A 23,950-nucleotide genomic window follows, 5' to 3' on the forward strand; every position below is an offset into this window, starting at 1 on the left:
AATCTATGTGATTTCAATAGTTTCCCAAATGCCAAAAGAAATATTAAGAAGTTGAGATTATATATGAATTTTTATTTTTGGTATCTACTATTTCATTCATTCCCTTTTATGTTTCACGTTTTTGAATAAATGAATTTTGCTACAAGTTTATACATATATTAATTTTGTGTACTGAATTGTTTTTATTACATATAATTATCTATAAATGACTTTTTTTCTCTAAACATACGTTTTCTTTGATGATAGGAATCTTCATTCTTGCATATAGTTATTTGATATTAATATACGTGTTACTATTTAAGTACTTTAAAAATAGTCATGGCAAAACTAATAATGCATTTATCTTAATATATTTAATTTGTATACAAAACTAATTAACTTAATTATAAAACGTATATGTGTTCAAAAACATAATAAGAATAACTACTTGAAAAATAGAATTGAAAAAAACAAAACAACTAGATATGGATAAATATTCATAGAAATATTGATCTGTTTCAAGCTTAGACCGAACGGCGGGATTGTAGGGTGTTGTTGAAAGTCAGCCTCACATCTATAGAAAACTCTGATACAATATTGTGTTGATCTGTTTTAAGCTTAGACCGAACGACGGGATTGTAGAACATGGCGTTGTTGAAAGTCAGGCTCACATCTATAGCAAACTATGATATTATTTTTTATTGATAGGTTTCAAACTTAGACCGAACGGCAGGATTGTGGAACATGGCGTTGTTGAAATTCAGCCTCACATCTATAGCAAACTTTGATACTATTTTGTATTGATATTTTTCAAGCTTAGACCGAACGGAAGTTTGTTTGGTTTGTAAAACGTATACTTCTACATTTTTTAAAACTTTGTTTGTAAAATTTAAATCCTAATTTCAAATATGTGTAACCGCTAATATTTTACTTATTTAGAATAAGAAATTAGAAAAACCGTATTCAGTAGATAAATCATATGAATCAAACATGATAAATGAATGCTTCTAACCAAATTGAATCAAACATAAAATATCAGCCATTTATCAAGTTTCACAACCAAGTAAGATTGATCAATTAAAATCGCTAGCTAATTAGTCCATGGACGATTGGAAATAAAAGTTAAAACTGATAAAGTTGAGAATAAAAAGAACTGGCAGTTTGGTTGGACAACATTATTTAAAGTTGCGTTTACAAGAAAAATCTTTATAGTGAAAAAGTATGTCATGTAAAAATGTTGGTATTGGTCATCAAGATAAAAAGATAACAAAAAAATACTAATAATAATAAATCTCAAAAGTATGGAACTTCGAGACTTAACTCGTTCAACCATCATGTTAATAAGAAACGAAATCAACTTAATGTTAGTATAAATCATCCAAATATTTTCCATTTAAGTATCATTTTATTGATTATTTTTATGTATTATTTATCTTTTATGAGATTGTTCTTTGTTTTATCTTCTCGTGTAATTGGAACTTGATATCATGTTTTTCTCTAAGTTAGGTTCTTTATTCTTTTTTTTCGTAATTGGCGAATATAGGAGTAAACTTCTAAGAATAATTATAATACTTGATATTTTCATGATCATATTGTGTACGTATTACAGGGATTCCATAAGATAGTCATTGGTCATCCTTTTAATTTTTCTCGTCTGTAACTGCAGGAAATTAAGATAGTGATTTTAATTTATATGTTCATACATGGGTAGAATATAATAAGATATTATGTGAATTATATCACTAAATTTATACTATTGATTGTTTGTTCATAACTGGCTAAGAAGAGCAAATTTCTGTTGATGATTATTTTTATTCCTCTAAAGTCTAATAATAGTATTTCTCCTGTATAAAAATATTAGATTTATGTCCAAGGAAAATCATTCTCATGTATAAAGAAAGGTCGTTAATGTTTTTTTCTTTGGGAATTACATCAAATTAGGGGATTTCAATTTTGACTTGTGCTTAGAATTTTATGAGAGAACTGTAAAAAAGAGAGGGTACCAAGTACACCACCAACTTTTTCGTTCGGAATCCTGTGTGGACAAACTTTTCACAATCAGTAGTATACATCAATAGATGAGATCATGTACCTGAGATGTACAACAAGTTTACTTGGATGATTTCAAAAATCAATATCCAAGAATCAACATAGTATGTACCCGAAATGCATATGAACCGAATTCTACCAAGAAACAAGTCTTGTAATGTATATTTGAATATATGAATTCACAAAAATAAATCTTGTAGGTACTGTAATCCATAGTTGAAGATATGAATTCACAAGAATAAATCTTGTAGGTTATGTAGAGTTCTGCGCTTGAAAATTGTCTAGGTTGTTTAATGTACAACTTATGATATTTTAACTATAAAGATAAACAATATAATGCAGAAAATAAATAACATAAGGAACCATAAAATTTGTTAACGAGGAAAATTGAAATGTGTAGAAAAACGCCGGGACCAAGTCCAGAGCAAGAACACAATACTATGTTAATCTGTTACACAGACACTAGCCTACTATTAGACTTCGGATTGGAATGTAGTTCTTGTGCTATTGAAAGAAAGAGTACCACGAACATCTCAAAATCAACTAGTTAGCAAACTGAAAAAATCAGTTCATGTACGTGAGTTAGTTGAGATTTAATTCAGCAATATTATTAATTTATAAGTTCAAGTTCGCGAACTTAGCCAAATAATTTGTGAAAATAATAACTAACTTGAATACTTCTTGTTGCTTGAATTTTTATTTGAAATGTTCATCATAATACTCAAGTCATACGACATGTTTCAATAGATAAAATGGTAGATAATATCAGTAAATAGGTGTGACGCCCCAACCTAATTACCTGCTTAGCTAGAAGGACTACAATCTAATTGAAGCATCAAAATCCAGATTATCGATTTGAAGAACCATCTTCACCTAAAGTGCTAAAAAAACAAACCCAGACTCTCTGATACAGTATATTTGAAAGTCTCTCATGTGATATGAATATATAAATGTGTTGTTTTACATAATAAAGAAAGAATACATGTAATACAAGATACATGACAACACCAGATCCGGTAAAGCACAAAGCTATGAAAACGGATATCTTATAACGCTCCTTTCTTTATGATTACTGAAAACTGAAGTGGGAACGAGTGAGCACGTCATCCCAAAGGGGTGCCAAATAAATAACTTCCAAGTAATCACTAATATGCTTCACATTTCTACTAAATAAAAACGATAAAAAAAACTTTTACACACAACATAGAGCAGAAGATTGCTTCAACTCACTTCCCCAGATATTGCGTCCATCGTGGAAGTATCCGTGAAATATCCACCACCGGATAGATCTACGAGAAATGAATTAAACAACCTAAACATATGTTATGCCAACCTCGTCCCACTCAATGGAGAAGAAGATGCTAGGAATAACTCATATCCCAAATGATAGCATGAATCCAGGTACCATAATATATTATCGTGGAATGCGTACACCTCATAAATCCCAATGCCACCATCTAAGTCTAGAATATAATAAGGTTTTGATTACTATGATTTGGCCCCGCATATCAGATTCACAAAAGTCCCAATCATTATTCGTAGACCGAAGTCTCCAAATAATGACCATTTCTAGTCATGAACCTAGAATTTCTTCATAAGTCAAGGTCATAGTAACCCAGTCATACTACTAAGACTGAACAATCAAGTACAATATGCATATGAGTGATTTTCCCCAAATAAAATAGTATATATAATATTGCCGACGGATAACTACAACGCCCTATTATAAACAAAAATAAGTAATATTGCCGACGGATACCACACCGCCCTATTATAAACAGAAATAAATAATATTTCCGACATATACTACGCCGCCCTATTATACTTAACAAGAAGCTGCGGGGAGACCACAGACACTTCTTGCAGGGAAATCACACAACGCATGTCAAACACACATACTCATTCGTTTACAAACACATGTTCACAGATAAAATAATCTTAATGATTACAAGAATGCTACAGAGTCCCACCTGATCTGAAGACAAGCCTCGCCTACCTCGAGATCCTCAATCCACTAGCTCATCCCTTGAATCGATCGTTGTTAATATAGACTAACTGGGTTCAATCGATCCCTCGCCATCATCAGTTCTTCTACGTCCATATACATGGGTATCTTCGATCTCAGTTACCATTTCACAGCTCAATTGATCTATCTCAAGCTTTCTAAGAAATTTCTCAGCACAATTTATCTCTCTGAAACGCCAGAGAAAAAGAAGAAAGAAGAAACATGAGGATAGAAAATAAAAAAGAAATATGACTTCTTCGAATTCATCTTGAGTTTATCCGTGTAAATTACTTAGGAACCTAGAATAACTGATATGGGCAGCCCAGGTCGGTCTTATACAAAAAGACTATTTTACCCTTCTCAGTAATTTGATGATATATTCTTTTTCTGGTATCCGATTGACACGTTCGAGTGGTCCATTTCGCATAACTTTTCGAGATTTAACCAATGATACTAGTCTCATCTTCAAATTAATGTTGAATTAATTTCCTCTAATTAAAATTCATATTCGATTAATCAAGTCATTAACGGCTAATTCGTCTCTTGACTGGTCTAATAACGTTGACGAGCTTGAGGGTACTTACAATAGGATAGTCGGTGTTCACATACCTTTGTTGATGAAGTTTCCGTAGACATCGTTGTTCTTCAATCTTCAATCTTCAAGGTTGATTGGTGAATTATGATATTCAACTACCATGCTCCATTACAAGTCTGAGACTGACTCTAGTAGACTATAAATTGAGATATAGATTTGATATGCTAAACTATAGTTTGCAGGAATACGTAATTATCACTTCCCATATACTGGAGTTTGCATTGGAAACCCCTACTACCTCATTCCCATGCACATTCAAATTTTCATCCATATTGGTAGCATCTGGTCCAAGGTCAATGTTCTCAATCAATTCTACAGACCTTTTTTGAAGATCAATAGTCTCTTTCGTTAACTTAGTACCTTCTACACCTTCCTTTCCCTCCTTATTCACTATAGGCATCGACACCTTCTTGCTCACCGTAAGGTATTTAGCCTTTGAAGGCCCAAACTTGACACAAGATTTACATCTTGGAGGTTTCCAAGCATATTCAAATGAAGCTACAAATTCTTTCCCTTCACAAGAGACTGGAAAAACATTAGAGAAATCACTACGTACCTGCATCCATTCGACGCAATTCCTAGCATTTCATTTATTTTCTTGCTAAAATATTCTTACAAGAGAATAATGGGACACCTGCAATACTAGCAATACAGAAACAAACCCAAGTTCGATCCATGACAAACAACCTATAAAATGAACTTAGAGTCTTCATGTAAGGACATGCTAAAAATATATGTTAAGATTCCAAGCATTACCCATAGTTTCTTTCACGATGTTGAAAGATAACCTCCTTCCAATAAAAAAACCCAACAAGAAAATTGTCACAAACCCTAAATTTAAGCAAATAGAGATTATCTTACTATTGATAGACTAAGGTTTGCGAAAAGAAAGTTTACAAACAAACGAACGGACTTTAATACTTTTCTCTTCCGCAAAAAGTGGCCTCTATTTGGCAGTTTTAGGGTTTTCAGAAGAAACCCATTTGAATTCTCATTTCCAGAAGCAAAATCTTTATTAAGTTCTCCCGTACCACTCCATAAACTGTGGAATCTTCCGAAGAATTGAGAAAAAAATCATCTGACGATCGATCTGATCAAAAAAACCAAAAAAAAAATAATCAAAACCCTAAAATGTCAAAGTTGAGATCTCCACCATCAAAATCGTCTGGCTACGGTCAAAGATGGATTTGTTACTCTCATCGGAAATGTCGTCTCAGAGTATATTTATAGGCTGTTTAGTAGGGTAGTTGAAAAGTTGTTTTTTGATTTCTAAAAACCGAAAAGCCATAAATTAATTTGGCAACTGAATTTCAAAATGACTTCTATAAATAAAAAAAAGTCAACTTTTTATAAAACGAAACATTCGTGCTTCTGACTTTTTCAGCTTCTGGTATCCAAACACTACGTGATAAATGTTAATTTTCAATTCGCCCCATATGCCCACTTTCATAGGTGGTTCACATCAAGTAATTTATCTCACGCCTTTGGTGGCACCGGCAGTGGCCGCACTAGTGTTGTTTTTTACTTTTGTGGACTTGACTCACTAACTCAGCGGGATCATCCCGCTCGTGTGAGTTATATTCCAAACCTCCGTAGCCCACATTAGATATTCCACCTTGCTTTAGTTGCTTCTTGTATTGGTCTTGGTCCTCTCAGATTCGATTCCACTACAATCTTCCCTTTGAAAATTCAGGTACATTTTTCAATTCAATCTCTGGTTTTTGATTTCTGTAGTATTAGATCTGGTATTCTCCTAGATTCTGATTTCAATTGGTTTTGATTTCGTCCGAATCAGCGTCTTGTCTCATTTTTTATTGAATTTCTGATGATTTTTTAGGTTTTTTTTTTGCAGGATGAACTGAGATTTCTTGAATTGATTTGCTTCTGTGAGGTTTTAAGTATTTCTGAGTATAAGTGATTATGGCAACACGGCGTAACGTGCAGTATTCACGTCTACCTGTAGACGATGATGATTATAATGGAAGTTCAGATGATCCGCGTTTTGCATATACTCCTAAATCATTCGATAAGATTCCATGGAAGTCCATTTTACTAGCGCTTTTCCTTCTCTTGCTTGGATCGTTGCTTCTCTTTCTGGCTTTCTTTATCTTATCTGGTCATATGGGAGGCGAAAAATCTCAGGCTTATGGCCTCTTTACACTTGGTGTCCTCGCATTTCTTCCTGGTATGTATTGCAGTTTCTCAGTATTATGTTTGTTTGCATTTTATCACATTTTGATGAATTATAGCAATCGGTGATGTGCTGTATGTTATTCGTTATAATGTTTGCACTTCGCAGTTGGGAAACAGTAGAAACTATGATTTAAACCTGTTTTCATTTTGCCGTATATTGCTATTCTAGGTTTTGATTCTACAATTTTAAGTTGATTAAGTATGTGAGGAACATAAATATTACATCCATGTATAGATAACAACAAGAGATTGGTATGTTGTCTTAGTGTAATCTGTGAACGATCACTGGTTTTCAATTGCGAATTTCCGAACCTATCTTTGTGCAAGTATATCTGATATGACACACAAACGTTGCAGATATATAGTTTTAACATGTTATAGCTTTTTATCTTAGTAAAGCTAATATGTGCTTCAGTTTAAGGTCAGTTTTTCTTTAGGAAGTTGTCTTTTAGGGAACTCTAGCATTGCCCTTGCCCATTGATTAAGCTGTCAAAATGTACTTCTATCTTTTCAAAACCAGAATTATACTATCAACATCAGAATAAGTAAAAACCTTAGAACAGTAGCTGGAGATAGCTCTGCTTGTTCACTTTCTTTGGACATACATCTATCCGGTGTTGTCATTAGGAGCTCCTTGGGTCTTTTCGGGGTTTGCAAGATGATGACTTCAATGAACTGAGATAGTTTTAAATTAGAAATAAGACATACGAGCATGCCACTGATTAGATCCTAACAGAGTGCCTTAGAAATGAGACATACTAATCTAGTAGTGCCTTTGAAATTTAGGCTATATGTTGTTGTTGTCTAATATATTTCCCATCAGTAAATCCTAACAGAGAATTTTATAAGAGGAAGGCTGGCAGTTTTGGGGTTTCTAGGGAAGGGGGTTTGGTACATAACACTAAATAAATCTGGTACTGACCAGGGGCTGAGCTAGGATTGAAGATTAGAGGGGGAAAGAATAATTCTCACCGTATGGGGGCAAAATTTGAATAAAAGGTCTAGTTATGGGGTTTGGGCAAAAACATACTTAAATAACCATTAAAACCTAAGTGGGTGATGGACCGTGCATGTTATTAAGAGGCATGCTGTCACTTCTCTATGCTTTGTAGCTGAACTAAATTTTGAGTGTAAAATTATTTGTTTGTAAACCACACGGGCAACAACTGGAGCAATTTAGATTGTGAAATCCCTTTTTTGATTAAGTCATAAACAGCACTATCATGTATAAATTGATCTCATGAAAACAAGTTTAATGAACTCAATAAGTTCCCAAATACGTATATGCAGGGTTTTACGAGACCAGGATAGCTTACTACTCGTGGAGGGGTGCACAAGGGTATCGGTTCGCATCTATCCCTGGTTATTGAGGTTGTTTGGGAGGTCTCTTCTTCAGGATCGGTTTTGTCCTGGTTTATTCACTAGCATAGTGGCATGTAACTATCGAATTGCAGTTCTCTCCAGAGGTAGTCTTAGTAGTTTCATATTGGTTTCATGATCGAATATTTCATTTTGTGTTGAGAATGATCCATGCCTTTGTATCTCTCAATATAAGTATGAGTGCGTACTAAATGTCTTTGGTATGTGTATATATGAGGATTATACGATGAATGGTATCTGCAGTAAAACTGTACATGAATCTAGAGCTCATTGAATTGTTTCGCCAGTCAACTATTTTCGGGCTCAGGTTATCTCAGTCAGCTTAATTGTCTTTGTATGAGCTGAACTCTGTATAGGGAGATCCGTCGCTGTGCTAACATTTAGATGCAGTGTTTAGATTCAACATGTCATGCTATTTGTGGATGCTGGTTTTTCTTGGTAGCCATCTTGCAGCTCCTGGTTTGTTGCGAGGTATTTTAGATTCAAATAGAATATGCAACTCAAGATGGCACCAAGATATATGGCATATGGGCATGCTGAAGTTACAGAAAGTTTTGGCGCAATTTTGGTGTTTCGGGTAGCTTAAAGATCACTTGGGGTGCGAGGGTTTGGTTTAGATGTTTCTTGTTTCTCTTAAATAGCATCAGTTTCCTGTATTAATGCTATGTTATGATGATTACCTCTTTTTCTGACATTCTATATTTCGCTTGTGGCTCATCATCATCTATTCTCATGGCCTCATGGGTTTCTTATTTGAAACTCTCGTGGATTTCGGTTTAACAATCAGAATAGTAGTAGTAGCCGTAGTCGCTTCTCCTCTGCCAAGATCCTACTCTGGTTACTTAATCTTTTGCTTTTTATAGATCAGGTGGTAAGTTAACATGGCCTCATGGGTTTCTCATTTGAAACTCTCACGGATTTTGGTTTAACAATCAGTATAGTAGTAGTAGCCGTAGTCGCTTCTCCTCTGCCCAGATCCTACTCTGGCTACTTGATCTTTTGCCTTTATATAGATCAGGTGGTAAGTTTTTATGAAGTTTGTTGGTTGTCATGTCTTCTTAAAACGTGACTATATCCGTGTTCTTAGAGCATTCCTTCTCGGTCTTCATGGCTTCCTTGTTTTCCGATACTTTTCTGGCGAAGAACAATTTCAATTTGCTTCTGCAGAATTAAGAACTCCTCAGCAAAGGAGGTCTAAGGATCTAGTTGTTCTTCAAAGTTATCGAGATTATGAGCATCACACTTTCTGGTGAAAGTTTATTCGTGTCTGAAATTGTATTTGAAACTTTTTTCTGCATTCCATCCATATTTTCTACAGGTTACTTTGTTCTGCATTAATGTTCTTCAATCTTCACACTAATGCTCATAATGTTTAGAGCTATGAAAATTAAGAAGTAGAAAAAGGTAATTTATTTTATTTTTTTTTAAATCACTGATTCAAAATCTCCGGTACTTGCAATACTGTTAGTTAAATAGCTGGTCCTACCATCAGTAGCACATACAGCAATAATTCCAGTACAGTATTGTTTTGGTTTTTGTTCCATCGCTTTTCCCCATCTTTTCCGTCTCTTCTTGTGTTGTCTATTCTGTGGCCTGAGGACACTGGAGACTGAAGAGTAGTACTAAAATAAGTTTTGAGAGGATAGTGAGAGGTCACAGGCTCTGGGTACCAGAAAACCTGAATCTTCCTACTTTCTGCAACACAGCTGTGAGAGTTGAACAGTTAAACTGAATCACTGATTCACTGGTTACCCATTAGGCCTTACTTACTTTGTTCTAGTAGTGATATGTCATCCATCCTCTGTTATTGTTCCATCTCTATCTTAAGCTGTTTTCCTTTGATATATTCTCTTTATTATCACTGCTGTGGTTTCTGCAAACTTCACATTGCCTCCTCCCATTAGTCAGTCAGTTTCACCTATTCATTATCATCTTCAAATTCCTTCAAAAGAGAAAAAAAAGTTTATCTTCAAACTACAGGCCTTACTGTCATTCCTTTGCCATGCACCTTAGCTTTGTCTTATTTGCATGCATGGACAAAGAAAAATGTATGCATCATGCTATCTTGACATCAAATATCCTTTTATTTTATTCTTCCCAGATTGCCCCTAGGATGAGAATACCTCTCATACTCTTTGTTTTTTAGGTAGATTAATTAGAGGTTCCTTGAACAAATCAATCCAGAATGTGTTCAACTTTTCAACAACTAGAAGGCTACAAATCCAGTCTAATCTACTTTTAGAACCTAATCTAAAATCTGCCTCAAAGTTGTTTAGCTCCTGTCACAGTGATTGAGTCACTTATAAGTTATCTTCATACAACTTTTAAGACAGACTAGTCGATGCCAAAAACTCATTTTTAAAGATTTAACTAGCTAGGTACTTACAGTATTAGGCTATTGGCTGTTGAGCCAAGAACCAGCTATCTAGCTAGCTAGTTAAATTATTCAAGATCCCAAGGAAGTGGTTAAAGATTATTAGTTGGATTGATTAATTAGGAGTAACCAAGAAAAATAAAAATTATCAAGAAAATATAGATAGGAATATATCAGCAATAAAACATGGTTTTCTTTACATTTTCACTTAGTTTAGGTAATGGTGTAGTCTTCAGAAGAGGCGATGCCCGGGATATCGAGGAAGTTGTTGTTCTGATTATACCACTTGAATCTGATGATCTATCGAGATAGAGTCGACCTCTGTAAGCTGCAAGGTGGGCATAATAAGCTGGAGGAATCAAAGAGACTGGTTTTGTACACTTTGCAAATGTGTAACATAGATTGTATACCAGTTTCTGCAGTTCATCTGAACTGAATTCATTCTCATCCCACAATACATGGTAATGTGTAGGACGGCTTGTTCCCTTTGTACCCCAATGGCTACAAAGATAGAAATCGAATTCCTTCGGATGAGTAACCACCGAATCCACAACTGTACCTGGAGGTATATTTTCATCAGAATGTCTAGAGGCTCGATCGGTTTCGTTTGGGAACAGTCTTGTGTGGTGTCTCTTCTGAACAACTGCAAACGTGATTGTCGGTCTATATTCAGGGAACCTTAGACAACCAGCTTTGATGGCTTGTAATTCCTCTTGAAGAACTTTCTTGAACTGGGTTTCGCTAACTCCGTCTCGGAAAAAGATAATTCTCTTGGGAAGTATATGTACTGCTTGATAAAAATCTTCCAGCAATTCTCCAACCATTTCCTTGAGATCTTGGATTATTTCCTGTCGGTGTGTTTGAGACCTGATTCTTGAAATGTACTTGTTAGCTGCTGGCCAATTCATGCTTGCGACCACAGCTGCAACGGAAGGGCTAAAATCATCAAGGGGATGTGGATGAGTAACATCTGCCCCGAAGAAGATTGCTGGTTCATCTGCGCCGAACAATCTCGGCAATTGAGATGGTAGTGAGTTATACAAAGCTACAGTAGACCCACCGACTTTGGCATTGATTTTGAGAGCCAAGTTTGCAAGAAACTGAGAGCTCAACTTATTGGCAAGGTTACCATACAAGCAGCATTGACTAACAACACCGGTACTTGTCTCAGAAATTCGTTTGAAATCTGCATAGCCTCTGTGTTTTCTCTCCATTACACATATTAGAAGTTGTAGCTTGTTTGAACCAGCTGCTCTGTGAATTTTCTTAAGCTTGGACTCCAAAAGCGAGACATTGTTAAGAACTTGGATTGGTTCAAATTGTGAGCTAAGGCTGGGATTCCTGCTAAGATATATACCCAACTGCTCACATCTTTGAGATAACTGGTTTACGAATCTAGGAATGCAAGATCTTTGATCTGGGGTGCCGCCGAAACTTATTAATGCCCATCTATGAATTCTGGTTCCTTCAAAGACATGGCTCTCTAAAAGGTTCCATTGCCGGTCCTGCCGAGATGGAATTAGTTCTGTTACATGGCCACCATTACCAAGCTTCAATTTAGGAGGTTGAAGGACTCTTCCGGTCAATTGTGTCATTGCTCTTGAAATTTGAAGGTTGAACTCTTTCCCGTTGTCACCACTGTCAAAAAAGATAGGATTCACATAATTTAGAAGTTAGTTAGTGAGACGTACCACGAAAGAAGTCTCTAAGCTGCTCCAAAACCATTAGTCATAAATTTGTTTGATACATTTTTACCTTGTTGGTCCAATTGATCTGCTTCCCATGACTCCATCGATAATTGCTTTCCGTTCCTTGGGACGTTGGCACCCCATTTTAAGAATCTTCGCTGTCTGATCATCTGAAAGCTTTGTAAGAAATCTCTGGCCTTCACATACCATGCAGAGTTCCATAGGAAGATAACATGGTTTACTCCTACTAATCTGCAAACACGGCAAGTTCCTGAACTGTATATCATGATTGTAGTGATCCTTGAAGTAATCCACCAATCTACGAGTCGTTCCGTCTCTCTCTGTAAACCAAAGATCCTCAGTAGTTTCATCAGTTAAGCCAAAAACCCGATATTTCTGATCGGTTTCTCGATGGCAAACAAAAACTCTGATGTTTTTTAAAGCTTTCTCCACTTCTTTCTTCTCTTCCCCAACTAAACTTGCTGTCTTCCTCTGCGAAAGATCGTGAAGGAAATCTAGCCTCTTCTGCAGATAAGGGATGACTCCAATGCTCTCATGAAAAGCTGTAACAGAGAAATCCACATTGAGAGCAAGGCCTTGTTGGGTTGGTCTTAGACTCTGGAAAAATCCTCTCAATCCAACTGCACCTCCTCCGATATCCGTAGTTCCTCCTCCCATTGAACTTGAATATAGAGACCTCCCAACTGGTATACATTTCTCCGCTGAATCCTCTCGAAGAACAACATCCAATGCATGGAGATAATCCTGAGGTATTGGAATTGAGCTTTCCCCGTCTCTGCTCAAGTAGCTAACCAGTTCATTTCCATCCAATTTCGAAACAAGTTTGATATTCACCCGAAATAGTTTAGATTTCTGTAGCTTCTCCTCCACCAATTCATTGTTCCCTTCCGAATGTAAAAATGATTTGGATGCGGTGGGTATTGGGAGATTAACGAAGAACTCGAGCTTATCCTCCTGGAATTCAACAGAACTGTACAAATTTTTTCTGCCATCAAACGCTGGATGAGCACCAGACAAATATTCTTGGTTTTCCTGCACTAACTGCTTCTTAATCATTCTAGCAACTTCTTTGGAAGGCTGCGGAGAGATATCGACATCGTAATGAAAAATTCGTTCCGAAGCATCAAACTCAACTAGGAAATGATTTGCAAGCAAGGGAATTACTGCACCATCTTGTCCACCAGAATCTGGTCTTTTTGCTACCACTGTTGATGCAACAGTCATACTGATAGGCATTACATCATCATTCTGTGTTGTGTGCAAACTCAATTTCTTTTGGAGGGCTTTTGAAGCGGCTGAAATCAAATGTAAATTGGGAAATTACTAAATAAAGTCAGAAATTACTAAATCGAGATTAAGAAGACTGTAAATTGGAAAGTAACCAGGTAAGGAAAAATCAACAACTACAAATTTTTCTATCATCAGAATCAAAAAAAGTAATTCCATTTTCTAATTCATACTTTTCTTGGATTCATTCACAAAAGGTCTTTTCTTGTGTTCTAATAAAGGGGACAAAATGGGTTATCCTTTTCAATTAACATCAAGGTCATGGGATCAAGTATAAAAACAACTACAATGGGAACAGTTACATACCTTGTGAAACAGTTAACAATGGAGGTGATTGGGTAACAGAGGAAGATGCAAGAGGAGGAGAAAGATGATTTATTTGCTGCTTCCATGAATAAGATTTCTGAACATGGGTGGGTTTAGACTTGTAGTTATTATTATTGTAGTTGTGAGGAAGAAGAGGAGTTGCAGGAGGAAATTGAAGATGTAGTAATGGAGGTGGTGTAGGTAAAGGAAGAAGAGGTGGGTATGTTTGATATGGATTATTGTTATGATAAAAGAAACCATTTTGATATGAATGTTGCTGCTGCTGTTGTTGTTGTTGATGATGATGATGTTGGTGGTGATGATTAAGGTTAGTAGACCTTCCTCTGCAAAATCTAGTTTTAGAATTACTGTAGCTGTTGTTGTTGGTTTTAGCTTTTTCAGTTTCTTCCATGATTTTTTTTTTTAGTGAGAGAGAAATCAGAGAATTAGATGATGAGGAGGAGCATTCATGTGTATATAACAGAAAAGAGAAGAGGCAAAGAAGATGGAATGGGTTTATCAGAAAGTAGTATTCATTGCAATAGACAGCAACTAGAGAGTACTACTAATGCTGCAGGTGCAGTGCAGTAGAGAGAGAGTGCGTGTTTGTTTAAGATATCTTCTAGTATTTTAGTCTTAAAAAAGATGGAGAAGATGGTATTGGTTTTAGAGTTTTTTAGTTCTTTCTGTCTCTTGAGTCATAGAGAAGAAGAAGATTAAAAATGATGGCAAATAGTAATATTTTATCTTCAACCCAAAAAGTGAGAGAGGAGGTACGTGAGTTTTTACCTTGCACCAAAGGAACAAATTACATAGATGGGAGGGGCCATTTTATGTCAAAGGAGGGGTGATTCCAATTTCATTCTATTAGATCAAAAGGCAATGGATAATTGGATACTATGTTTTTACCATGACTGCTGTATCAATTCACTGCATTGAGTACCACGTCTCATATAAGACAAAAATTAAAATATCCTCTTCAATAAATTTGTAACCTATTAGTAATGTAATGTTTTACGCCATATCTCCTGAGAGCAACCATAAGAAATGAGTGTTTTAACACTCATTTAGTGCTAAATTGAGTGAGAGACTAAGTGAGAGAGTTGTTTTGTGAATGTGAAAGTCTAAAAAAGAACAGACTAAGCGGTTGATGTTTATATGTTTAGAGGGAAAAATCTTCTCCAAGCGGTTTAACATATGCCTCCTCGTAGCTTTTTCTTCTTCTTTAATAATAAAGCTAATTATGAATCCCGCATCTAAGAGTTTTAAATTTATAAAACATTAAAAATAGTTTGAGAGATTGATTTTGAGCCGCTTAATGTGATTTTTTCTCCAAACGGCTGATTTTCAGCCGCTTAGTGTCCACTTTCGCCAACTCATTCGATCCAATGAGTGTGTGAGTGATTATTGATGAATGCGTGTGTATTCTCACTCCATAATAGCACCTAATTTGAGTAAATCCAGTGATACTCATTCATATTGAATGAGAACACTCGCTGTACTGTAGCCCCTTGCTCTAAAGAGGATTACCTAAATGAATGAGGGGTCCTATTATGGAGAGGAAGGAAGAGGAGACTATATCTACCGTGAAATCTGCGCTAGATAAGCAAAATCTAGTTAAACGACATATGGTTTTTCGTCCAGAAAAAAAAAAAGAAAAACCTAATGGTAGACCAAATTTCATAGTCTAATTGTGGACCAATGAAATCCAACCATCCAACAAAAATCGTGCAGGTCTCACTAACACCTTAAAACCGCACCCCTATCAAATTTTGTGGTGGAGGACAACCTCTAATGGTCCGCACCTAGTAAGGAAGGTCTAGAAAAAAATTTAATACATAGTGCCCTGGACGAACTGATGGTCTGACATCCTGTGGCAAGTTTTTATTACCATCAAACTCATAAATCTAGTGAACTTTTGTGTTGATGTTATTGGTGTCCTTCCAGTGTGGGGTTTGTGTATGGGTCTTGGGGGTAGTACTACACCACTATGTGAAGATAGTATTTGTCTTGTTCACACAAATGATTCTTTTGGTCTAGTCTCTAATGTTTGTGCTTGGAAACTTGTAAGGTACCATTATGTTAGGAAGTACATTTCTATACCACCCCACCTCATGTCCTAATTTCTACGAAGATGCATTTACAATTTTTACCAGGAGACAATACAGAGATAGGTTGAGTTTTCCCCTATTTGAGAGGCTAATTAAAGTTGTAAATTTTATCCTTGGCTTCAGTGTTGGATAGGGTTGAACATGGTTTCGGTTTTCCGCTGGATTCGGACCAAATCAGACCAATTAGAAAGAAACCAAACCGAATCATTTTCTAATGGATTGGTTACGGTGTAGAAAATGGAAAACCGATAGTGTTGGTTTTGGTTTGGTTTGACCTCTAAAACCGAATCAAAAACCATTGGAAAACCGATTAATTTTTAAACTTAATTTCTACCGTTTATTTACAAGTATTAGATTCTACGCATTGATTTAGAGGATAAATAGAAACCCTAAATCTAATATTTCATTATGATACTCTCCCTCTTTCTGTTTCTCCTTCTCTCAGTCGCCTCCCTTCTCCACCCCCAACTACAGTCGCTGCTACTCGACTTTTTTCTTCCCGTCTTCCTTCTTTTTTATTTGTCAATAACTAAATTAAGATATATTATATATCTTCTTTTGATCTCTAGAATTGGAGTAAGCTTTAACTATTCTTGATATTTTTTTTTATTTTTTTTTGTCTGTAAATTTGTGTAAACCAGTACTATCAACAACTATGATTTTTATATCTGTAAATTTGTGTTTTTTTTTTGGTTTTACATAATTATTGGTTAACCAAAAATCACTGGGACAAACCGAAACCAACTGGAACCATTTGGAAACCGAACCAATGGTTAACGGATTGGTTTGGTTTAGATTTTTAGAAACCAATAGTATTGGTTTCGGTTTTGGTTTGGCTAGAAACCGAACCAAAACCGACCATGAACAACCCTAGTGTTGGAACTTTATTTTCTACTCCCTCCGTTCCTTGTTAATATGCTAGTTTCTATAAATAAATGTTTCAAAAAATAGGCTGGTTTCCTAATTGAGAAAGTCAAATGTTACTTTAAGTTTTTGGGACCACTTTTCTTTTGACTTCTTTTGATGACAAGTGTCATGTGGACCATTTTATTTTACTTCTTTTGCTGACAAATATCATGGGGACCATTTCACTTCACTTCTTTTATTGACAAGTGTCATGAGGACCACTTTCAATGATTAATTCTCTTAATTTCCTTAAATTTCTCTAAAAACAAAATCAGCATATTAAAAAGGAACGGAGGGAGTGTTAGATCCTCCATGATGTACGATACTGATAACTGTTTTATGAAAGAGAAGGGCTTGACTTTTTCCTTTCAAAATTTATGTACATTATTAATTCTTTTAATATACTTAACGAAAAAAAAAAATTAATTGGTAAAGATTTTGATGCTTAAAATTTTGCAAGGCTGCTAATAGGGGTACCAAATTGCTTGGGGGTGTATACCAATCCCTTATCAATATGTATTTTTTCCAATATACATATTGATACACCCCCAAATAATTTAGTACCTCTATTAGCAATCTTGAAATTTTGAACCGTGGACATTAATCTCATCAAGCAAAGACTTTACGAGGATACTAAAGAAACATCAACATTAGCTTAAATCTTTGAAAAAAAAAATAGAAAAGAACCATGCTAAAAAATAGTTTCATAGTTTTTTTTTATCTTCAATATTTACCGTTAAATGGACCAAACATTAAAAAGCAAAAGTGTAAGTAAAGCAAACACTGCAAACATATTTTTAGAACTCTGTTATTGGGGCTTTAAGGGGTAGGTCTTTGGGGGCTTAAAAGACTAAGTGGAGACTAAGTGGTATAGGAGGAGATCAGATTTATGTAAAAATTCAAAAACACCCTCAATTATTTTCACTTAATACACTTCTATCATTCCATTAACTAATTAATCTAATAAAATAAAAAACTGAGAAATCATTTAATGAAAAAAACCAAAAAATTATTAAAACTGGAAAAAAAACTGCCCCCTATTCATTCACTTCCCCTTCTTCTTCTCTGCCTCTCTTCTTCTTCTTTTTTCTTCTTCTTTTTTTTCTTCTTCTTTTTTTTTTTTTGTTCTTCTTCTTCTTCCATTCTTCTTCGTTTATCAACGATTAATCGTCAATTCAAAAAAAAAAAATTGTCGTCGATTAAACTCATTGTATAAAAGCATGAAAGAAAAGGAAAAATTAGGTCATTCTTCGTCGAATCAACCTCCTCTTGAAGCAGAGAAACCAACTTCAACAAATGAAGTAGAAAGTGAAGATGAAGAGGAATTGAATGAAGGAGATGCACCAGCCTCCCAGACTCCTGAGATGACAGCAATAAGGTATGAATTGAAATACCCACTCTTTATTTAATCTTTTTATCGATCTTTCAGTTGGTTTCGAAGATTTTAGGTCTGAAAAAACAGTTTCAGAAAGTGTTTACGGCTGGGAGTTCTTGAATTCCCAGCCGTAAATATGTCTCACGGTTGGGACCTATTGGTTTCCCATCCATGTATATGTTTCACGGTTGGGAGATCTAAAAACTCCCAGATGTTTATATTTGTTACGGTTGAGATGTTTTAGAACTCCCAGCCGTAAAGTGGTCGACGCGTACGAGATTGATAAATCCCATCCGCGACAAGTTATTTATGGCTGGGACTTTCCTAGCCGTATATTTCCCTGTGTTCGAATTTTGTTTCAGCAGTAGTGGTTACGTCTTGGTTTTTCTGTCCGTAATTTATTTTCCCAACCGTATATGTTAGTTACCTAGCCGATTTGATACGACGACTAGGTTTTCCTATCCGTAATATGAGTAAGCAATGAGAAGAAAAAAAATCCCAGCCGTTATTGTATTTACATCTTGGTCGAAAAATTAAAATCCCATCCGTTATTTGTGTTGCGGATGGGACTTTCCATTTTCCCTAGATGTTTTGTTATAAAGGCTTGGTTTTGTCAAGATTTCCCAGCCGTTGTAACTTGTCTTCTTTTGCATTTTGGTATGGTTTGTCTTTGAACAGAAAAGAAAATAGGAAGAAAAGATCAATAGAAGTAACACCTTCTGGTGAGCCCACTCCGCAACCTCGTCACGGAAAACCATTGGGTGCAAACGCAAGGAATACAAGTAAACTTGGAGTTGGTGGAGTAAGTGAAAGTGTACTTGTTGTTAGTGGAGGAAATGAAGGTCTTGTTGTTAATGGAGGAAATGAAGGTGGAGTTGTCACTGGAGGAAATGAAGGTGGAGTTGTTGTTGGAGGCAATGAAGGTGGAGTTTTTGCTGGAGGAAATGAAGGTGGAGTTGTTACTGAAGTTGGCACTTCTAGTGGTGCTGCTCTTGATAAAGGTAAATCAGTGGTTGAGGAGGACAAGAAGGATGCAAAGAAGAAGTATCCACCAAAATATATTGCAAGAGAAATCATTGATGTTATGGCGTTTTTACCTCCCAAGAAGAATGGGAGACCTTGGGGTGCGCCAAGAGATCGTTCCGTCTTGATTAGTTACCAGTCATCATGGGATGCGAGAGTCTGTGCAACAAAGGTAATAAATCAAACTTAGTATATGTTATTTTCATTTTATTATGGATATTTAATTATAATAACCATAATTTTATATTATTTGTAGTTTCCCAATAAAGCGGTTCCTAAACTAAAGCACCAACAACCAAAGTTTTGGCCGTTGGAGGGTGAGCATCCAGACGTGGTAGTTTTGGTAAAAGCTTCGGGGTTATGGTATGGAATCGAGGCGCTGCAAAAGTCATATGATGTTGTGACAGTTTGTAATTTTAGAGAAAGATTCTGTCCCGAAACCATGACTTTCCTACTCCCATTCGGCGAGATGACTATGACTCTGGATGATGTAAATGCAATCACTGGTCTTGCTTTGGAAGGAAAGGCTGTGTATGAGGGTTTCAACAATTCTCTATCTTATGATGAGCTTTATGTCTTGGCTAAACATTTTCTTGGATGGAGCAAAGATAAAGCGGAAGAAGAGTTTGAGATAGCTTATGGAGCCGCGCCCACAGCTAAAAGGGAATTTGAACAACTGGGTGAGCGTCATGAAACAGTTAATATGTCAAGGAAGATTAACCTGGTTCGTCTGAGGGAGCAGTTTGAAGATTCTGACCGTGAGACCAAAAATGGAGAGATCGTGATGGACGCAGAAAGAGCTAGACATACGGTTATAGCTTACTTGTTGCACGCTCTTGGGACCGTATTGTTTTACGATTTCTCAGGAAATAAGATAAATGCTTGTTGTTTGCAATGGTTGAAGACTCTCGGTCTCGATCCGGAAACAAACGAGGTACCTAGGTACTCGTCGGGCACCGTCCTCCTTGCTAGTATGATGGACAGTCTTTGTAAAGCTTCTAGGTGGAACATAACACAAATTACGGGATATGTTGCTCTTATCCAAGTATCTTTCTATGTTAATATAACAAATGTTGGTTTATTTTACTTTTATATATTGGTTTGTATGTATAATTGATTATTTTTTGTTCCATATCTTACGACCATTTTAAATCCTTGAGGCCTACTAGGGATACAAAATGACCTCTAGAGAAACCTACAGGAGGAAGATACCCTTTTGGAGGGACCCAACACAATGCTAAAGAGAATGAAGTGGTCGAAATGAGGAAAAAATTGGATGCTTTGACAATTGATGATGTGGAATTTTATCCATACTTGAAACTCGATGAGGATGGAGATGAGGAAGTTCGTGATAGAGTATTTTCTAATGTGGCGAACTATATGGAACCTTTGTTTCATTCAACCGGGTTCGTCATTTTGGATCCTCGTAAAACGCTCCGCCAAATTGGTATTGTCCAGAAAATTGTACCACTAGAATATCGTTTTCCACTGAGCGCATCCGACTCCGTGTTGAAGGACAAAGATGTCAAATTGAACTATATAACAACACCGTCGATCGATGATTGGAATGCTCGTTCCCAACAAACAAACCAAATGAGTAGAAGACTGCTTCAAGCTTCTCATGGGACTTCCGAAGCGGATGCTAATTACATAGGATGGTATTAAGAGTAGGCTCATCCTTATGTGGAAAATATGGATCCAGAGGTGCAAAGTTATTTGAAGAATGCAGAGAAAGAGAGTTCAAAATTAGCGGAAGAGATAAATGAAGAAAATGAATGGGAGAAGATGGTGGTACGTATACCACTAATTATGTTTATAAATTTTTTTGTTTTGTTGATTAGATATGAATAAGTGTATTTGATACGAAAAATTAGGTTGAACGAGTTAATTGGGTGGTCAAGGACATACTCGTATGATTAATTCGGGTGAGGAGTTAACGATCCCTGAACAAAGATTACTTCGGAATCGAGTCCAAGGAATAATAATCCCTGAGAAAGAAGGTTTATATGCTTATGAAGATGACCGATCAAGGAGACGTAAGAAGGCTAGGTCTCCTTCTTCTAGCGACGACTCGGATACTCCCTCCCGTGAGCAAGCTCAATCAAAGCAAGGAAAAGGCGGTCGAGGTGAAAAAGGAGGCCGTGTTGGAACAAGTGCTCGAGGTGGACGTGGTCGAGGTGAAAAAAGAGGCCGTACTGGAACAACTGCTGCTCGAGGTGGAACAAGTGCTCGAGGTGGACGTGGTGGAGGTAAAAAGACTCCAACTCAAGCTGGAAAGGGAAAATGAGGTAAAAAGGCTAGAGTTGTAGAACAAGTTGTTGAACAGGAAAAAGCGGACGATTTGGATGAGTTTTTGCAAGATTCTTCGGAGGAGCAATCAAGTGAATGACTATCTACTCGCTTTTTAGTATTTTACTTCATGGATTTTTTTGTTATCTAAGCCTTTGACATTTTATTATTTTCGTTGTTTGGTTAAAGATTTGGATGGTTGAACTTTTATAACTTTGCATTTATGAATTAATGTTAGTCTTTCAATGTGTCTAATCTTAGAAAAATGAGGAAAAAAAGCAACATAATTGAATTTTTGGTGCACTTTCGTCTAGGTCGATGCTTCACAAAACCTAGCCGAAAGTGCCTATAATTGTTTTAAAACAAAATTTCATAATCGTAAACATGAAAACGGTTAGAAACTCCCAGCCGTTGTTTGGTCTGAATTCCCTGAACCACAATGAGTCATGTGTACGGCTAGATATCCAGGCCGTGTATCATGATCACAGTTAGGACTTGAAACCGTAAATGTATTTACGTCTTGGTCGACCTGGCTATTTCCTAGCCGTTATCGTAGCAACGGTTTGGAAACCCATCCGTTTTATGTTACGGTTGGGACTTTCCTAGCCATATAGTACTCTGGTAAACCCAAAAAAAAGGGCTCCTGGTTACGGCTACATATCCAGGACGTAATTGCTTCCACGGACAGGAATCCCAGCCGTTATTCTGACATATAGTAATAAATCAGATTCGTAACTCTGAGAGAACACAAACTCTGCAGGTTATACAGAATTACGGCTTGATCGACCTTGCTATTTCCTAGCCGTAATTACCTATAATTTTCTTTTGTACCACTTCAAATCGGCTAGTTTTTTGAATTTTGAAAAATAGATCCGTTTGAAGACTGATCTATAGAAGGTTCTAGCTTTTCAACCACTTATTTAAACTTGAAATAACTCCATCTCCATATAACCACCCATTCCAAATCAAATTCACACCTTATACACTAATAATCTCTGCTAAAACTCCTACAAACTCAATGCAATGTACTCAAAGGATAAACCCGACTTTACTTTGGATGAAGACTTATCTCTTTGCCAAAATTTTGTGCTATGCTATCCAAAGAAGGGAGAAGAACGAAGGAATGGTGGTGTACCAAGTTAATCTTATTGGAAAAAGATTTTGAAATTTTTTGTAGTGAAACAGGAAACACTAAGAACCGCGATGGGATTGAATTGTATCTTTGATTCTCAAACATACGCAAAAATGTGAAAGAGTATATGGCTTTACTTTGTATGTGCAAACAACTTCGACTTAGATGTGAGACTGATGAAGAAGTCGTAGCTCAAGCTAACAAGGAATGGAGAAAATGGAAAGGTTATAATTTCAACTTCGAAGCTCAAATGACCATCATCAAAGATTTGCTTATACATCAGAAGGGATGTTATTAAAACCAACTTTGTAATGGGGGTATATTAAGCATGTAATGAGTTTTATTGTGGTCTAGTTAATGAATGTATTAGTAATTTTCAATCGTATTAATAATTCATGTTGAATCAAAAAATTTCTCAACTTTCAAATCTTATTACAGACGAGAAATTTATGTAAACCTAGACGTAGTGCAGACTCAGGTTATATTGGGAATAATAACAGCCAGAAGTTCATAAAATCCCATCCGTTTTATGTGTTCACGGCTGGGAGTTCCTAATATCCCAACCGTTTTATCTATTTTCAGTCGGGTCGACACATTTACCCAGCCGTAACAGCAGAAAATTCCATATTTTTTTTCCAGATTTGAATTGATAAAATTGATGTTGGGAGTTGATTATAAGGTTATCTTGAGTTTTGTGATGAAAGGTTTCATCATTTTTCTTCAAATTTTTCCAGTTTTTTTTTTTTTACCAAAATCACCATTTTTCCTTCTTCAAAACTCAATAAAATCAAGTTTTGATTTGCAAAAAATTAATGCTTTGATTAATCTAATCGATTCACTAAGACTGATTAGTTAGCTTAATCAATTTAATTAGCACTAATCAAATTTAGGGTAGATTAGACATTACAGAAAATGATAGATAAGGGGTCATGTGGGTTGTTATTTCATGACCCCATAAAGCCCCCAAAAATCCATCCTTTTTAAGCCCCAATAATAGATTTCTATTTTTATCCATCACATGATTGATGATACACAGGTATTTTCCTGCTCAAAAATGAATATCACAAGTTAATTTTTTGTCAACTGTTGAAGGGATCATTAGCCTTTCTTTATAAAAAAAACGGTTTGCGAGTTATAACCCCAAAGGTGTCACTATCTATCCACAAAAAACCCGCCAAAACAAAAGTAACACAAAAACCCCCAAAAAAACAAAATTTTGATGAAACCAAAATTTGGT

At 35.9% G+C, this 23,950-nt stretch overlaps 2 protein-coding genes across 2 annotated transcripts; one reads left to right on the top strand and one right to left on the bottom strand.

Annotated features, from left to right (window-relative positions):
- Nucleotides 1-6,165: 6,165 nt before the first annotated feature.
- LOC113299850 (transmembrane protein 230-like) lies at nt 6,166-8,895 on the top strand. Its single transcript, XM_026548948.1, has 3 exons — nt 6,166-6,321; nt 6,481-6,813; nt 8,112-8,895. Exons 2-3 carry the CDS (start codon nt 6,549-6,551, stop codon nt 8,189-8,191), a joined length of 345 nt encoding a protein of 114 aa, XP_026404733.1. The 5' UTR covers nt 6,166-6,321; nt 6,481-6,548; the 3' UTR covers nt 8,192-8,895.
- Nucleotides 8,896-10,720: 1,825 nt separating this feature from the next.
- On the bottom strand, nt 10,721-14,558 carry LOC113299851 (protein argonaute 7-like). The gene is made up of 3 exons (XM_026548950.1): nt 13,878-14,558; nt 12,331-13,579; nt 10,721-12,213 (listed from the first exon to the last, which is right to left on the bottom strand). The coding sequence occupies exons 1-3, from the start codon at nt 14,287-14,289 to the stop codon at nt 10,749-10,751; spliced, it is 3,126 nt and encodes a 1,041-aa protein (XP_026404735.1). The 5' UTR covers nt 14,290-14,558; the 3' UTR covers nt 10,721-10,748.
- Between the last annotated feature and the right edge of the window lie 9,392 nt (nt 14,559-23,950).

This window comes from Papaver somniferum, chromosome 7 (assembly GCF_003573695.1).
Source record: "Papaver somniferum cultivar HN1 chromosome 7, ASM357369v1, whole genome shotgun sequence".
NCBI lineage: Eukaryota > Viridiplantae > Streptophyta > Magnoliopsida > Ranunculales > Papaveraceae > Papaver > Papaver somniferum.

What these genes read in the sequence shown, in the direction of transcription:
- LOC113299850 (XM_026548948.1), top strand. Translation starts at nt 6,549, where the DNA reads ATGGCAACACGGCGTAACGTGCAGTATTCACGTCTACCTGTAGACGAT. An exon ending in TGTCCTCGCATTTCTTCCTG is followed by an intron (nt 6,814 to 8,111) that starts GTATGTATTGCA and finishes ACGTATATGCAG; the next exon opens with GGTTTTACGAGACCAGGATA.
- LOC113299851 (XM_026548950.1), bottom strand. Translation starts at nt 14,289, where the DNA reads ATGGAAGAAACTGAAAAAGCTAAAACCAACAACAACAGCTACAGTAAT. An exon ending in ATTGTTAACTGTTTCACAAG is followed by an intron (nt 13,580 to 13,877) that starts GTATGTAACTGT and finishes ATTTGATTTCAG; the next exon opens with CCGCTTCAAAAGCCCTCCAA. An exon ending in AGATCAATTGGACCAACAAG is followed by an intron (nt 12,214 to 12,330) that starts GTAAAAATGTAT and finishes CTTTTTTGACAG; the next exon opens with TGGTGACAACGGGAAAGAGT.